The sequence below is a fragment of the Cyprinodon variegatus genome, unplaced genomic scaffold, assembly GCF_000732505.1.
Source record: "Cyprinodon variegatus isolate N-32 unplaced genomic scaffold, C_variegatus-1.0 Scaffold390, whole genome shotgun sequence".
Lineage (NCBI taxonomy): Eukaryota > Metazoa > Chordata > Actinopteri > Cyprinodontiformes > Cyprinodontidae > Cyprinodon > Cyprinodon variegatus.
In genome coordinates this window covers 705,292-723,486 of record NW_015150843.1, presented here as the reverse complement: position 1 = coordinate 723,486, position 18,195 = coordinate 705,292, and the positions used below count along the sequence as shown (strand labels likewise).

At 35.7% G+C, this 18,195-nt stretch overlaps 1 protein-coding gene across 4 annotated transcripts in view; it reads left to right on the top strand.

The window, feature by feature from the left end:
• The first annotated feature begins 68 nt into the window (after positions 1 to 68).
• LOC107092678 (bone morphogenetic protein 1-like) overlaps positions 69 to 18,195 on the top strand; it is a 22,671-nt gene continuing 4,544 nt past the window's right edge. The window contains exons 1-17 of one of the 4 annotated variants that reach the window (XM_015387279.1): positions 145 to 181; positions 541 to 696; positions 5,388 to 5,489; positions 5,606 to 5,740; positions 5,847 to 5,964; positions 6,901 to 7,079; positions 7,170 to 7,275; positions 10,441 to 10,565; positions 10,671 to 10,786; positions 12,259 to 12,361; positions 12,515 to 12,631; positions 13,261 to 13,406; positions 13,663 to 13,858; positions 13,937 to 14,062; positions 16,179 to 16,342; positions 16,430 to 16,610; positions 17,099 to 17,224. In XM_015387279.1, coding sequence (XP_015242765.1) covers positions 582 to 696; positions 5,388 to 5,489; positions 5,606 to 5,740; positions 5,847 to 5,964; positions 6,901 to 7,079; positions 7,170 to 7,275; positions 10,441 to 10,565; positions 10,671 to 10,786; positions 12,259 to 12,361; positions 12,515 to 12,631; positions 13,261 to 13,406; positions 13,663 to 13,858; positions 13,937 to 14,062; positions 16,179 to 16,342; positions 16,430 to 16,610; positions 17,099 to 17,224 — 2,155 coding nt within the window. In that variant the 5' untranslated portion in view covers positions 145 to 181; positions 541 to 581. Of the gene's footprint in view, positions 182 to 261; positions 697 to 5,387; positions 5,490 to 5,605; positions 5,741 to 5,846; positions 5,965 to 6,900; positions 7,080 to 7,169; positions 7,276 to 10,440; positions 10,566 to 10,670; positions 10,787 to 12,258; positions 12,362 to 12,514; positions 12,632 to 13,260; positions 13,407 to 13,662; positions 13,859 to 13,936; positions 14,063 to 16,178; positions 16,343 to 16,429; positions 16,611 to 17,098; positions 17,225 to 18,195 lie in introns of those variants that run through there. The other 3 variants (XM_015387281.1, XM_015387280.1, XM_015387278.1) reach the window with 3 other exon arrangements.

Here is an 18,195-nt window from a genome sequence, read left to right as displayed (position 1 = left end):
AGGAGACAAACACTAAATGACACAATTATCCATGTATCTATTACACACTATTCCAGTAAAACTCGATCTGGTTTGTGAAACAGTTCAAGAGGGCGTACTGGTGTGAGCCAACCCCAATAATGGGTGCGTCAGGATTTCCAGATGTTCCCATAATGGACCCTGCTGGCAAGCTGCAGGTGTTGTAAGTATAATAAAGACTAAAAATCTATCTGCTTACACTGACTTTGGAGATCGGAACAATTCATATTTGATGCGTTTCAACAGATATTTGGATTATTAATTTAAATTTATAATATTGGATGTGGGCTCTTTTTTTTTCGCACACTCGGAACCTGAGCTATGACTACAATAAGTGACGTTTAACGTTTATTTAGAAACGATATAGCCTAGATTTACTGCTGGAGCGGCAGCAGCTGGGAGGCGCGTGTTTCTAACCCAGTGTCGCTTTAAAGGAACTCTCATCACCTGCGTTTTTTTTTTTTATTATCATCATTATTTCGTCTTTTTTTCAATCTTCCAACAATAATCATCTGTCAGCAGCAGCGGCAGCGGCGTCGGTTTCCAGTTAATAAGAAGTGAGGATGGATTCTGCGGCAGCAGCCATCCTGTTCCTGCTGAGCGCTCTTTGCGTCTCTGATGGCGCGCCTTTCCCTCAGCCAGAGGATGCCATCGGTTACAGGGATCCATGCAGAGCTGGTACTGTGAGACTCAACCCTGATATTATCACTAGTTAGTGGACGAATGCTGCGTTTGGAAAGTTTGAAGCTGGATGATGTTTTTTTTTTTTTTTGTTATTATTATTATTATTCAAACTGATAAGATTTAAATAAACTTTGACACTTGCAGGAATAAATGCATGATATATGACTGTAAAGTTTACAATAAAAGTGAATTTAAAACTTTTGAGAAATACTCCTGAAAGGCTAAGTTAAAACCAATTAATCATATTTAAAATTGAGAGTTATCATACTATCTTTGTTTAACACTTAATTCTAAAAGTTTTGTATAGCACAAAACAACTCACTGTGTGGTTTTCATTGTTATACTAAATCAAAAGTATGTGAGGCTACTAACCTTGGAAACATGAGACTATATATATATATATATATATATATATATATATATANTATATATATATATATATATATATATATATATATATATATGGAGGCAGTAACTGTTACTTTCAAGTCTTTATTTTTAGAGGTTTTGGTTTTATTTCTATGGAAGAGGATTATGGCCACTGAAAAAAGTAAAAGAATTGAACAGATTTTTAAATATAATTTCAGTTTATTATGGGAATAAAGTCAGAATTCTGACTTTAATCTCAGATTTCTGACTTTTTTCTCATATTATACTGAAATAAAATTGAAAAATCAGGTAACTTTTTTTGCTTTTTCATTGGCCCTAATCCTCCTCTGTATATTTATTTGTCATAAAAAGCAAAAAAAAAGTTTGAAATAAGATCTGCAGAAACCTCAGTTTCTCACTTCATAGTTAGCTCACATGATTCTTCCAACCTTTGGCACATTGAAATACTTTTCTTTAAATAACAATGAGGAAGATATTCTGTAAAATATGATGAATAAATAAAAAAAGAAATATCAATGTATTAAAAACAATTTAACATTTACAGTACTTGCATTGACATGGCAAAAACTGTTTATAGCCTTTACAATAGTTAATGCAAAAAAATCTCAATTTGCAGTACAGCAATTAAATCCTCTTAAATTCACTGACCAGATTGGTTGCAGATTTGCAATTATTCATCTCTGGACCAGATTATATGGGCCCCTTTCCTAATTTCCATCAGATTCAACTCAGGACTTTGGTGAGGCCACTTTAGCTTGTCCAGCCAGAGTGATTTACACCATGTGTATTTAACACACAGCGTGTCTGATACACCATGTTTGTGGTGCTTAAATCTGGTGTGCCACACTAATGCTTCCTCTAAATGTCAATACTGATATATATAAAAGTATGTCTGAAGAAACACATTTATAAAATTAGAATGTCACTTTAATCTAATTCGAGCAAGGTGTGAATTATTTTGGGCCCAGATGTAGATAAAGTCAGTGACAAAAGAAAATACGATAATAAAAAAAAAAATACTAACAGATAAAATAGAAATAATATATTAAAAACTTCAATTACTTGCATTTTCTGATTAGGAATGAAAAAAACTAAACACAACCTGCTTCCACCATCTAACATGGCCTTCAGTTCTGTTGTAATCACAGGCTTCCAGCAGGTTTGGTTTCCGTTTTCTTTCTTCTTTTTTTTTTCTTGTGACTTTAGGAACTTTCACAACACACTTCTCCTCCACTTTAAAGCAGTTGCCTGGAGACCTAAGGTCACAGAGGCCGTGCCAGCTCTGTTCTTCGGCTGGATGACGGCGAAATCCCTCATGGCTGCAGGGCACGGAGTGCATGCTCTGCAGGGGTGGTGTGGCAGTCATTTACAGTCACCCTCTGCATGACTGAGTCTACTTCAAAGGCAGCTATAAGACGGGCCACATCCTCTCATTTGTACTTTCAAAGGTTGTTAAACCTCATGGCAGACCAAGGTGCTCATAAGGAATAAATCAAGTGAGCCAGTGAGCAGAAGTTTCCTTTGAAAAGTCAAACTGACAAACATTAGAAACACATAGCTTTTTTATACAGATGACCTTTTGATTAAAAATAAAAGCCTTTTATTTCTTTTGGATTTACTAACTTTTGTTCATGTTCATCTCCATGGTCCTCTAAACCTTGACTGTTTACAGACTGTGAATTAATATAATTGTCAGTAGACACGGAGAACCACAGCAGATTTATTGTGAATCAAAAAGCAAAGTAAGGGTGGGAAAAAAGGTGTAATGTTGATTCAGGCAACTTTTTCATATTGTGCTTTTGCTGTTAAAGTCATATAAAGACATTTTTTTTGCCTTTTTTATGCAGTTGAATTCAAATCTTTTGTCTATTATAAAACAGCTCTGAAGAGAATTAAATCAAGACAAAAAAAGAGGGCTTTTTTCTAAAAAAAAAAAAAATAGTGCCTAAGTAACACCAACATTCCAATGTTACGAGTCCTTTAAGCCTATATATAAGTTGTACATACAGCTGAAACCTGATGCATTGTTTTCTAAAACTTTCCTGGTAATGTCAAAATGATTTATGTTTGGTTAATGTCATAATAATATTAGACAATATTACCTTTTTCAAATTCACCTGTTTATATAAAAAATGTTCTGTGTTTGCCCCAAGTTATGGGATTTTAGATCTCTGTTAGGTTAATTCAGAGTAGTTCACTTTAATTAATATGAAAATTTGGATGTATTTCAGGGCAGCTACTGGTTTTTGATGAGATTACATGGGAAAAAAAACTAAAGGATTTAGTCAGTTTGTTTCACCGTCTTATTTAGTAATTGGATAAACACAAAAAATGTTCAGCCCATATTACTGCTTAGGGAGGAGCTGGGTTCTGTGCCTCAGGGATCAAATGTGTTGCTAAATATCCTTATCAACCCCAGAACCAAAATAATCCTGATTGACATGGGTTAAAAGGCCTTTAAGAGTAATGTTAGAAGCCAGACTAGCTACTGTAGTATATACACTCAGTAAGATAGAAAATAATTTTTGGAAACATCTCCTTTGGTGTGATGAAAATAATAATAATAATAATAATAATAATAATAATAATAATAATAATAATAATAATAATAATAATAATAATAATAATAATAATGATTATATACACATTAAGTTTGGAGGGAAAAGGTGGAGGCTTCCCAGGTTTATATAATCTCATCTGTAAAGTATGGTAGTGGCAGCCACGTTGTGTAGATGTTTTTTGTTGTTTTGTTTTTTTTGCAGGGGAGACTGGTACTTTTAATAAAATAGGTTTCATGATGAGTAAAGAACTGTATCTGGAAATACTTTTGAAACCTTTCAAGAGAAGTTTAGAATTTGTTCACAAATCTTCTAAAGAAACAATGACTATAATTAATCCTCAAAATAAGCTACAAAATGGGTAAAGTAAAAGTTTCCATCCCATACTGTGTTTAAAGCCAGAGCGGAAAGATATGAGCAAGATGACCTATTAACCTGACCTACTTAGTCCTGTTCTATATATTTAGAGAACTATCAAAATTCCTACCCAACTATTGTAAAAAGGTTCTAGAAGGAAGCTCTGATCCTTTGAGTTGAGTTTTACTGCTTATAAATACTGTAAGTTCACTTTTTATGTCACTGTCACTTTTACAAGGTACAAAGAAATTAAAGGGTGCTTGCATATGCTATGTGTTGTAAAACATATGATCAACAACACAAAGGGAAAAAACATGCCTTTACTTTCATTTATGCATTTACATAATGAAATAAATGTTGGCAATCCAAATGGACCTAAATCAGACTTAAGAAATAAATTCTATGCATCACCTTTCAACGGTAAAAGGCCCTCAGTAATATGCAATCTCAGTTAATTTAATAAATATTGTTTCTACAAGTAAAGGTTTGAATAGCATTAAGGTTCTTTATTAAATATTAAGGTTTATCAAAATAGGAAAATTAACTTCTGCCTTTTAAGTGTCTGAGGAGCTAATCCTGCAAAACCTGAGAAATCAAAAAGAAGAGTAATTTAACTCCCATATCAGTTAGGAATAAAAGTTTAAATACACTTGGAGCCTTCATGGGTACTATGTTACTCAATTAGTTTCTAACCCCCGTTCATTATGCAGAAGGCAGTAAATGTAACCCTTGATGTATTTGATCATCGTTTTTCCTCTCCTTCGATTCCAGCTCCCTCTGATTCACCTTATGTTTTTATAAACAACATGGAAATTGTTGAATTGTCAGAACTACAGCATTAATTCAACAAAAGAGGCATACATTTTGACTGTATTTTCCAAATTAGATCACTAGCTATTATTTATTTCCAGCCAATGTCTTAAATACATCTCCAAAGGTAATCTAAGAAGTCAGAAATTTTAAGACTTCCCTTTTGGTTTGATGAAAATAATACTGATGGTTAGATAAAGAAGGCCCTTAGTTACTATATTAGAATACTAGCTTTTTTTAAATTTATAAATTTTATTTATTTCCTGCTAGTGTCTTAAATACTACATGCGATTAATATATATACTACATAAGATTTATATATATATGATACGATTTTATTTGATAATCTGCTTAAGATTATATGAAAAAAAAAGCATAAAGATATGTAAAGTTAATAAAAAAGATTTTGTGTTGCTTTAGATTTTCTTTAAAGGGGTTTTGATGCAAATTAATGCATCACTTTTCAGATATCAGTAAGAATGATGTTAACCATGTGTCCTATATTTAAGTGTGTGGTTGTGATGAGACTCTTGTATTTTATGTTTCTTTGTGTGTTTTATATCTGCACAGCTGCCTTTTTGGGAGACATTGCTCTGGATGAAGAAGATCTCCGCATGTTTAAAAACAGCCAGAGCAGCAATGAAGCACAACATGCTGACCACACAATCTCAGGTATCTGTTGGTAGGAAAAAAAAACATGTATCTATATGAAGATGGTCATTTTAATAGGTCTATTCAGGACACATAAAAGATAATATATATATTGTATTTTCATATGCACTTTACAGCCAGTAATTCCTCTTCTAATGATCGAGCTCCAGACAACTTGAGCCCAAATCGGCAGAAGAGAGCAGCCACCTCCAGGCCTGAGCGACTGTGGCCGGATGGCATCATCCCATATGTGATCAGCAGGAATTTCAGTGGTGAGTTTTGAGGAGAGCCAGGCATCCTTCATGGCTTTCCTCTGTCTAAACGCTCACCTTGGACAACCTAAATCTGTCAAAACCTAATTACAGAATCCCTTCTTAGGCAGCCAGCGGACAATATTTCGCCAAGCAATGCGCCACTGGGAGAAACATACCTGTGTGATATTTACTGAGAGGACAACTGAGGAGAGCTACATTTTATTTACCTACAGGCCTTGCGGGTGAGTTTTAAGCAATTGTTGAAAATTTCGAGTATGAAGAAAATAAATAACATTAAACTTTGAAGTATCTCTTCTAATGCCTTAAAGAGGCATTATAGAGTTTTCTAATCATAATATTTGCGGATATCAATTCTTAATAATATACTTTTTGTGAATTTTTAATATTCTTATAGTATTTTTTCTTACTGCTATTTAGTTCTATGCTAATGATACATGTACATTAATAAAAGAGAAATCCCAAATTCCCTCACAGTATTTAATTGAGAGCAACTACTGATTATCAATTAATGACATGCAACAGTGAAATTGTTTTAAACTAATACTCCATAAGAACAAGATTCATTTATTAAGAAGTTAATGTGCAAGCTTACATTTCCAAAAAGTTAAAGTTATGGTTAGGTATGTGTATTTTGAACTGCAGGAGCTAAGCTGTGTATAAAAACAAAAAAATACTAATAGTGGGCATAAGCTGGGCATTTATGACACAGATTAAGGCAACAGGTAATAAAGCCCTTGACATTTTGACCAGTATTCAAAAACAGAATGCATAAAGTGGAAATCCCAGTAACTTTTGTCTAAGTTTTTATTCAATAACTGAAAAGGGGGGATTTAGTTACAGATACATTCTAAATAAGCAGATTCACTAATGAGTTTAACAAAGGTCTGTGAAGAGAAAAAAGTTAGAAAATCATTATCCCCTAATAAGCAGTGTTATAAATGCAAATCTGATGTCTTGCACTGCGTATTGACTATAGGTATGCTGGTCTGACAGAACACTGGCGGTATGCTGGAGGTCTGGTATATTTTAGAGGGATCATAATCCTGATGAACTGATGAACAGAGGATTTTTGGAAGTGGACTTTCTCGTTTACAACGTGTTAAAACCATTTTTCCAGTTCATAAAGTAAATAAGTCAAGCTGATCTCTACCTTACAGATGCTGCTCCTATGTGGGGAGGAGAGGAGGTGGACCTCAGGCTATCTCCATCGGGAAAAACTGTGATAAATTTGGAATCGTGGTTCATGAACTTGGCCATGTGATCGGATTCTGGCATGAACACACTCGTCCTGACCGTGACGAGCACGTAAGCATCGTCAGAGACAACATCCAGTCAGGTACTAAGGTAGTAACCATGTTACTACTATACGCTAATGTCTCTGTTATTGTGCATACGGCTCGCTGATGCTTGATTACATCTACCAAAGGACAAGAGTATAATTTCATGAAGATGGAGCCTGGAGAGGTGAACTCTCTGGGAGAGGTCTATGACTTTGGGAGTATCATGCATTATGCAAGGAACACCTTCTCCAGGTGGGTTGCTGTGTTCTCATTTTTTAACCTTTCTTTTGCATCACCTAAATGGAACAGCTTTCATTTATACTGCCTTTCAGTTGGGTTTGCTGAGCATACACTATTCTGTTTCCATTTCAACACATTTCATGATGAAAAAAAAGCAACTCTCTGAGAAATGCTCACTGATTCATCATTCATCAGTTCTCCACCTGAAAATCTAACATTTATATAAAGTTCATTATGATTGTTGCAGCGTTTGGTTTTTACTTCTCTTCATGCATGTATTGTAATAATTTCTTTACATTTCACTCTAAACTTCAGATCTTACTTTCTTTAGTTACTTATATGTATTTAGCATCATAGGTTGTTTGTCTTACTAATTCATATTTTGTGTTTTGTTGTTTTTCTCTATTTAGAGTTTTTTGCTATTAGATTGTGGGTTTCTTATATTTCTGTCCTTTTTCTTCTGGTTATTTATCTCTCTCTGCTTAATCTGCAAGTCATTCCCTCTAATAAACTCTTCCAGTTTGCTTGTCATTCCTCTACCCCTGCCTCAGTGTATATATTTTGTATTCCCTCATCCTCGGGACTCCAATATAACGTATTCAACTGATGTAGTTTGCGAGATAAATGCATTCCAGTTTTTCGCTTGTGAACCATTGTTTTTAAAGGCCATTACAATGACTGTTAAAACCATAAAAATGGCAATAACACTGTTCTAAGCAGTATTCTTCCCATATACACAGCAACAAAACTCTTCCTATAAACACTGACAGTAGAACCTGAATGACTCACCTAATGCTACATGCACAATAAAGAACTGCTACCAACAGTCAAGTAGGAAAATTTAACTACTGTTGATGTGAGTAGCATCCATCTTGAATATCAAGTTGGGTTGTTGCACTGGCATTGGAATTCATGACTTGAAAGTTTGTTACCATACCCATTTCCACCTTCTGGTATTCTATGCATGGTTACCTTTTTGAGTTTTTCTTTTCTTTTGTAGATGTTGTGCAGAACCATCAAGTTCTTCCAGTATTTTCTATTAAAGCATTCGTCTTCACCTCAGTTTGGCTCTACGCTTAACTCTGTCATGACAGAACATGTTCTCCAGTGATGAGTAATTTGTTTAATGATTACTTGTTGCAGCTTTGTGCAGACGTACTAAAACGCATTGAACTTTTCTATTCTGTGCTTTAGTTCAAGTAGTAAGTTTCCTTATTTTATTAAAGTTTTATTTGCTATACCAATACAAAGTGAATATGTTTGACCTAAACCTAAACCATTGTAGTTCTTGATGATTTTCGCTCTGCTGCTAGGAAGGAAAGCCCCGCCCAGACACTCGTCATCTGCAGCTTCTAACTGGGTTTCTTCCAGGATTGCTCTGTATTAATCTCCATTTGTCTTTCCATTGACTCTGACTGGCTTTTCTGTCCCTACTGAATCAAGCACACAGCAAGATGCCTCCACTAGCATGATTGAAGTTCGGGTGCTGGGCTCATGGTGCCATGAAAATGTAACATTCCGTGCCAATCATGATTTCAAACCATGATGCGTTAGTGTACTACCAACAGTAACCAAGGAAATTGTGGTCCCAGCTCCTCCTGTGTTGTTCTGGGTTGATTTCTCACCTTTCTTAGGATCATTTAGACCCCACGAGGTGAGATCTGACATGGAGACCCAGTCCCAGGGAGACTGACAGTCATGTTTAGCTTCTTCCATTTCCTAATGACTTTTTTCACCAAGCTGTTTGGTAATTCCACCCTTGCAGAGGTGTATAATTTTGTCTCTAGTGTTTTTGGACAGCTCTCCATGTCAGTAGTTGGATTCTTACTGAGTGTATGGGGTGGACAGGTGTCTTTATGCAGCTAACGACCTCAAACAGGTGCATCTAATTAAAGATAATAATGGAGTGGAGGTGGATATTTAGAAGGCAGACTAACAGTTGTTCAAATATATATTTGCAGCTGTATCATACAAATAAATAGTCAAAAAATCATATATTGTGATTTCTGGATTTTTTTATTTTTTATTTTTTAGATTATGTTGACATATACCTAAGATGGCAATGTCCGACCCCTCTATGATTTATAAGTGGGAGAACTTTTAAAAAATAGCATTTTACTCTCTGTAAATGTATTGTCTATCATTGGGGATATTTGGATAAACGATGGCAAAAACAAATAGTTTGATGACACATAACCTATGCAAAGACTGGCCCTAAAGCAAAATTTGAACATTTAAGCTGTATAGCAGAAGAGCAAAAAAATAAAAATTATCTCAAAAATAAAAATCTGTGCAATCATGAAAATGAAGACATGTTCAGGTAAAGAAGAAAAATGATGAAGCAGTCAGTTTACAAAACAAAATATGTAAAAACGTATAAAGCTTGTTTGGAGCATAGATTTATCCTTCCTGATGGAAGGAGACTATTTAAAAATCCACAGTAAATGCTTCTGTTTTGTGTCAACAAGTTCATTATTTCTCCACTTTCTTCACAAATCTTTCAGTTTCTTACATAACCTATAAAAAACAAAAAAAGTTCAAGGAGAATCAATCTCTTTCCACATCATGCTTGAGATATTGGATTTAGTCACATCGGTTTGAAGAGACCTGATGTTTGTCCCTCTTTTATTATCAGTTCATTAATAATCTATTTAGGTTGTTACCAAAAAGCTTTCTGTTTCAAGCGTATTGTTACCTCTCTCTGCTTCTGCTCTGGTGTTTTACTCCCATAACTTCATCAGGGCTCTGGGTCATGGATGCATGCCAAGGTAAATAAAGGCCCGGCCTGTTCAGGCTTTGTTGAACAATTTGGGCTAGAGTGGCTTTTTTCCTCTGGCATTCAGGAGCGGGACCCGCTGAGCCGACTGGCACTGGCCAACGGCTCCGTTCAGAGTGCTTTGTTTGTACATGCCTGTCATTCATGGTTTCATCACCATGGGAACAGAGCGAAAGTGGAGGCAGTAAATCCAGAGAGGGATTATCAGAATAAATAAAAAGTATCAAGGTATTTAAAGCTTGAAGGTGATGAAGAGGAGAAGGAGTTGATTACATTAGCATCTCCAAACAAACTCTGCTCATTTCCATCTATTCTGTATGTACCTTAATTTTGTATCATGATTAACTTCTAAATGGTTCTTTAAGAAAATGTAAAACAGATTTCCACTTTGTGTGAGACAGAAGCGTCTTCTTGGACACGATCTTGCCTCGCTACGATGTCAATGGTATTCGGCCACCCATTGGACAGAGGACAAGGCTCAGCAAAGGAGACATTGCTCAAGCCCGCAAGCTCTACAAATGTGCAAGTAGGAGAAAAATAGATTTAAAATTGAATGGCAAAATTATTATCTATCTTTATGAATGTTATCTTTGGGCATTTGTTTTTGTGATTTTTACTTCCTTTTTGGCAGAATGTGGAGACAGCCTGCAGGAAAGTGCTGGAAATCTTTCTTCTCCTGGTTTTCCAAATGGATACTCTGCCTACACTCACTGCGTTTGGAGGATTTCTGTCACACCAGGAGAAAAGGTGATTAATCTATTTCATTCCTGTATCTATTTTGTCAAAAATAGATGCATGGACTTTACTCCTAAGACTTTTCCAATATATAATGCCAGTTTATCTTTTTGCATCATGATAAAAGGGGGGAAAGCCTCTTTTAAAATCCTTATTTCTTTTATTTGATGAATTTATGCATGCATAAAGGATAAGAAAATAACATTAAGAAATAAAACTTTAGCATAAGAGAGCTTTTCTATGCATTAAAATCATCCAAAGACAGATTTTTTTTATTTTGTAATTTAAGTCAAAAACTTCCAGTCGTATTAATGAGATGAATGAGAGTGATGCATCTCTAGAGTTTGTTCCTGTCGGTTCTTTGTTGTTTTACTTTGGACCACGGGGCTGTTTGACAAAAGGAAAATAAAAAAAAAAACAGGATAAGAGATGAAGCCCAGCTTCACCTTGTGTGAACAGTGCATCCTGGCTTTATCCGTTTCACAAATGCCAAGCCAGGCTCAACAAGTGCAGCTACATCAAGCCAGGTTGGAGTACTCCAGCTAAAAGTGCATCAGTGTTTTTTTACAAGAGAGCAGGGGGTCAATCAAAGATTCATTGATTCGACCAACAATAGGATATGAACTGAATGCATAAATAGCCTGAAATATAGAATAGAATAGAATAAAATAGTAAAGAAAATCCCTTAATTGTCCCACAATGGAGAAATTCTGGTGTTTACAGCAGCAAAAAGATTATAGAAAAAATGGTCACACAAATGTTGACCTTAAAAAAATTTAGAGGAATAACATACTAGTGAAGAGTTAAAAGATTAACAATAAAATACTGTACTGTAAAGTGTTTTAACAATATAAAACTGTGCACCTGGAGAAGGAATAAGCAATATTCAGCTATGGACATTTTTACAGTAATGGATATTTGAAAAAAGTACCGTAGCAACATCAAGATGTGCAAAAATGAGCTTGTTATTTAACTGACTAGGATAGAAACTGCAAAATCAGCATTAATGTAACAACCTATTGATGTTTCATATACTTTTATATGTTTCATAACTTCTCATGACTGAAAATGTCATACATTGAGCAGCTTGTTTTTAATGAATGACTTTAAACCCACACCGTTTAGTTTAGATTAGTTTATTTGGCAGGATTTATACAAAATCATTGCAGAGGTGACAAGAAAATGTAGAGGGCTGCTCTTAGATGTGTTACTGTTCCTGAATCTGTATCTGAAACAACATCTGACTCCGAAGTAAATGATCTCCTAAGAATTCAGTGAAATTCTTCAGATTTATGCTAATTAACTAATTATTGGATTTGGTAGAGATACATCTAAAATAACAGGACACCGGTTATCAGGATCAGTTTAGTATAAACTCCAGGTGAAAAAGTGAAATAAACATTTGAACTCGTTTGAATTTTGTACACGTTAAGCCTGTATATTTTCCTGCTGTTATGCTCACCTTCTTCTCCTTTGTTTCTCAGATTGTCCTTAATTTTACGTCCATGGATCTCTTCAGGAGTCATCTCTGCTGGTACGATTATGTGGAAGTTCGAGACGGGTACTGGAGAAAGGCTCCTTTGAAAGGTCGACTTGATGCCTTTTTATTTTCAATTACTAATCAATTGTTAAATCTGACCACTTATCATCTGTAACTGTATTTATGTCCTTCATTTTTTTTTATGAATTATATTAGGGAGTATATTCTTTCTGGAAATGTTCTCTTTATCTCTTTGGCAGGCCGTTTTTGTGGGGACACCATTCCAGATCCGATCATCTCCAACGATAGTCACCTTTGGATCGAATTCAGAAGCAGCAGCAATTGGGTGGGCAAAGGCTTTTCAGCTTTGTATGAAGGTAAAACATTAAGCAAACTGGTTTAATTGCATGTTTAGAAAGTAAGAACAGACCAATAATTGAAAAAAAAGATTCTACTCCCTGAATTTTTTATTTTATAATCAAAACCACTGAATAAAATGTCTTTTATTGTACCATGTGGCAGACAGAGGACACACTCAGGGAATCTATTTTCAAATGACTGCTGGAGATAAGCTGGTGTAAATATTAAATAAATACTCTTCTTTTTAGTCCCATAAAAACAAAAATTGTGAGGTGTTATACTGCCCTCTGCTGGGATGTTGTTGTCTAACTGTCATTTCCAGAATTTAAATAGTTATTTTAAAAGTACCTTTTATAAAAAAAATAAAAAAAAAATCCTTATTTTTATTTGTTCTTAGTTTTGCACTTTGTTTTAAATTTAGATTTATTTTTTTCTATATTTTTTACACCTTTATTCTAAAAATTTTTAGAATTTAGATTTTTTTTTCTATTTGTGTTTTTATAATTCTTGAAAATAAGCTCAGTCAGGACCTTTTGTCTTTATTTACCTTTTGTTTGGCCTTTAAATATTTGAAAGCAACATATTCACACGTTAAACAGCAGTCATTCTGTTGTTCGATTCTTTCATTATTCTTACCCGTCTGCAGCCATCTGTGGAGGAGAGTTGAAGCAAGACAATGGTCAGATTCAGTCCCCCAACTATCCAGATGATTACCACTCCAACAAAATGTGTGTCTGGAAGATCACAGTGGCAGAGGGTTTTCAAGTCGGCCTCATCTTTCAGTCATTTGAGGTAAAAGGAGGGAAAAAAAAGATACAATTACTGACTCCTGTATTTTGCTGATGCCGTATATGTGTAAAAAAAAAAAAAAAAAAAGAATGTTTCACAATATTTTGATTGATAAGTTCTGTCATTACCAACAAGTATGTAAATGTAGTTTAATTCAAATAGTCCAAGATGGTTGCATAAGTAGTCTACATATATGTGTTGTGTTATCTGTATGCATCCCAAACAGCAGCAGCATTCATTTATTATGCTGTGAGTGCAGATTGAGAAGCATGACACCTGCGCCTACGACTTTGTGGAAGTGAGGGATGGCGGTTCTGACAGCAGCCCGTTACTAGGCCGGTTCTGTGGCTACGACAAGCCAGGGAACCTTCAGAGCAGCTCCAACCAGCTCTGGCTGAAGTTTGTATCTGATGGCTCCGTTAACAAGGCGGGGTTTGCTGCCACTTTTTTAAAAGGTCAGAGATTCCTCCCGGCTACAAAGTGTGTGCCCAGATTTTAGTTCAACACTTACTCCAGTTTTTCTTTTAAAATAGAGGTGGATGAGTGCTCCAGACCTGACAACGGGCACTGTGAGCAGCGCTGCGTGAACACGCTGGGCAGCTACAGATGCGTCTGCGACCCTGGCTATGAGCTGGCAGCAGACAAACGCAGCTGTGAGGGTGAGTGTGGAGGACGATTCACACCAGTTATTACTGAAGAAGACAGGAGATAAAGGCTCACACTTTTCTCTCTCATTTGAAAGTCTTTTTTATCTACTGCACAGACAAAGGCTTGCAAAAGTATTATCCATCTTGTTTAACATTTTGTCTCATCAAAACCAACATTTCAGTTTAATACAGAAATGCAGAATTCTATACTTTGTAATATTTATTTTAAAGCAGCATCACAATCAGTGTTAAATCAATTTGAAAATGTTAGTCCATGTGTTGCAGTTTGTAGCACTATTGCCTTGCAGCAAGAAGGTCCTTATTTGAAGTGCTGGCCTAAGCTCTCTACATGGAATTTGCATGTTTTCCCTCTGTGTGCACATCTGCTTTCCTCCCACAGTCCTAAGACATAACTATTGAGTTGTTTGTATCTAAATTGCCCATAGGATCCATTTCAGAAAGCGGAATTAAACTATTAAATTATAATCCATCTAATGGATCCCTCTAATGGATCATAATTTCTTGAAACAGTTTAACTTTGAATCCCTGACAATTTTACTTCAGCATAGCAATGAAGTGCAGCACAATGAATGTGTCCTTGTTGTGTCATATGAGCCATTTGTGGCTAAAAGATTCATTATTGACTGCGGGAAAAATATAGATCTGTGCTGATAAATCTATGAATCCATATTAAAATTCCATCTAATCATGTGGAGCATAATGACCGTTTGCTCTCCAAGATCTACAGGTTCCTGCAGTAAAGGACACATTTCCTGACTCTTTTCTTGTGTCTCAGCTTCAATGTTCAACAGATTTATGATAATTTCAGGAAATCCTACTAGTTTTTTTTGTTTTGTTTTTCCAGGAGTAATTTACAGGATAAATTTGTCTCTGGATAATGGCTATCAGACTTTTTTTTAACTTATTATGCGGGATATGCAGCAATTTAGGCCTAATACTGAACTTATTCAGTGTTGAGACTTTATCCCACTAAAACATGGCCTAGGTGTAATTGTGCATGGTTTGTAGGTCCCTCTATTGTCTCACTATGGATCTGTGACCTTTCCATGGTGTTCCCTGCTTTTTATCAAAAGAGATCAAGATAGGTACCAGTTCTCTGCGATGCTGATGGACAGTTGGTAAGAAATGGAAATGGCTTCTGAAAGTAGTACACACCACACTTACACTTTATACATATGTACTATTTTGTTTACAGAAAAATACCCCAGAATAGCATTTCTGCTATTTTAACAATACTGTAAAGGCTCCTTTGTTATCATAGCCAAGTATTTTAGCCATCAGATTTCCACTGTGACAACAGTTATATAAAGAACTCAGTGTAAACTGTAGAATGATATTTTATCAAGTGGCCTCTTATTATAATCTAAACCTTTTTTAGAGAACGATTGAAACTTTCCCCTTTAGCCACAAGGGGGCAGTACTCTTGCAGCCTTAACTTGAGAACTAAATGACAGCAAAAATGTATACATTTATTTATTTTATATTTATTTATTTGCTTAAAATAATACTGAATTTTGACTCTTTACACCATTTAGAAAAACACGAGTAAACTTAATCTCTTAACTTGTTGTTTAGGTTTAAATCAGTCCCACAAAATACTTAAAAGATGTTATTCGTCTAAATAATTGAATTTACCTAAGAACAATTGTTTTGATATTTTTTTAGAAATCCGCTTTTTTTCTGGAGTATTATTTTTAAACTAGTTTGAAATGTATCTAATTTATCCAAATCTCTTTTAGGCTTTTAACAAAATTCTCACTCTGAATTATCCATCATAATGTTCTTCAGTAAAGATATTTTTAAGTTTTTTACTTCAAATGCAGTTTTTTTGTTGTTGTTTTTTTTTCCATTTGAAATGTTGATTATTATATTATGATTCCTGCATTTTATTTCCTTTTTTACTGTAAATTGTTACTGTAAACCATTGTGGGGTTCAGGGTCTTGCTCAGACTATCAACGAAAGTCTGAGTTTCAAACCAGCGACCTTTGCGGCCTCTCCAGGGCTCAAACACCATGCCACCACTCCCACAGGTTCTACAGATGTTTTTAACTTACTAATGCATTAGTTCTTCTTCTGCAATCCCTTTTCTTCTGTCATGCCCTCCAGCAGCTGCATGTGGCGGATTCATCACCAGCCTGAACGGGTCCCTATCCACCCCAGGCTGGCCCAAAGAGTACCCCCACAACAAGAACTGTGTGTGGCAGCTGGTGGCTCCTGTTCAGTACAGAATCACCCTGGTCTTTGATGGCTTTGAGACAGAAGGCAACGATGTAGGTTCTGCTCAGATTTGGATGTAGTGTTTCATTATTTTTCTTCTTTCCTTATTAAGATGGAGTTTTCCTGTTGGATCTGAACAGGTCTGTAAGTACGACTACGTTGAGGTGCGCAGCGGTCTGAGCTCCGACTCCAAGATCTACGGCAAGTTCTGCGGCACGGAGAAACCTGACGTCATCACCTCTCTTCAGAACAACATGAGGATTGAGTTCAAGTCAGACAATACTGTGTCCAAGAGAGGCTTCAAGGCCCACTTCTTCTCTGGTGAGCTTTTGATGAATCTGAAAAAGTACTGATGCAATCCTGCAGATCTTGAATAGCCTAAAGGCACAACAGAAAAGTCAACCAGGCAGCCTGTCTTGGCAAAGAGTCAGAGAAAGTCAGGGAAATAAATAGAAAGCTGGAAGAAATTGGAGCTGCAACAAATATGAAAAAGACTAGCGTTTATCTTGTGACCCCGAGTCAGGAAGGTGGTGCTGGGTGTAAAAATAACTCAGTGGTAGAAAACTGCAGCAGCATAAAAGCCTTTAAATCTTTGATTTTTCAAACACATATTTACCATCAGTGTTAATTGGTGAGGTTGCTGTAGTATAAATATAAGTCAACTTATTAAACACAACAGCACCAAATATATCCATGTCTGGAGGAATAATTTAGGCTTATTGCATGTTTTACAGCAGCCTGTTTGTTCATATTTTTTCTGTACTGAAAAGCAGTTGAAGTCCAGCAACAGATTTTGAACATCTCCACAGATATAGATGAGTGCTCCACAGGTAACGGAGGCTGCCAGCATGAATGTGTGAACACCTTTGGGAGCTACAGATGTCAGTGCCGCTCTGGGTTTATGCTGCATGATAATAATCATGACTGCAAGGAAGGTAGGCTATGGCCACTGTTGTTCTGATCATGTCACGTCTTCTACGTTCAGATGGTTCTTAGGCTGTTCATGTTTTTTTTAATGAAATGAACTGATTTTTTTGGCTCCCTAAAAAGATATAATTCAGTAATGGGAAAAACCAAATAAATCCTTTATGATAATCACCTGCACTTTAGTTACTCAATATCACTAAGAGTACTGAGATTAAACCAATTTTGTCAGTTTGCTAGTCTGGATTAACACAACTGCAAGATAAAAATGGCATCAGCAACATCCTTAGAGAAGTGAATTTTGATGTCTGCAATCTGGAACTGGGTGTAAGATGATCACTTCCAAACATTGTGAAGTCTATCATTTGACAATATAAAAGGTTCTAGAAGTGAAAAATGTTCGAAGTTGCATCAGAATTAAAAAATAGGAAATTTTTGACATTTTCCCTTGGACTAATAAATAATAAATAAGTTTGGAGAAATGCTAACAAAGCATATTAGAAAAAAGGCCTTCTACTAACTATTAAGCACGGTGGTGGAGGAGTCATGATCTGGGTTGGAGTTGCTGCCACGTGAAAATGGAGGGCAGTATAACACCTCACAAAATGGAGTGTAACTAACTGGATCATCAACATGACAGTTATCCAGACCTCAAACCGGTTCCATATATTATGTTGGAATAATGCCAAGATTGGTGGATATTGCTGTGGACCCAAATGCAGAGCTAAAGAGGCAGAGATGATTACATGCAGAATTTAATGAAGAAGTAAAAATATAGAGGTCATAATCAGAAATCTTTCGAAAACAAACTCAGGAACCGAACAAACTAGGAGATGCTAGGGAGGAATAAAGCTAAGGAATGACAAGGATCCAGCAAGTAACTGAACGGGAGGTTTATGAAGACAGAACAATGGTAGGGCTAATTATTCGATAGGGAGCAGGTGCAGACAAAAGTAACTAGAAGGACCAAAGGGGAAAGGAA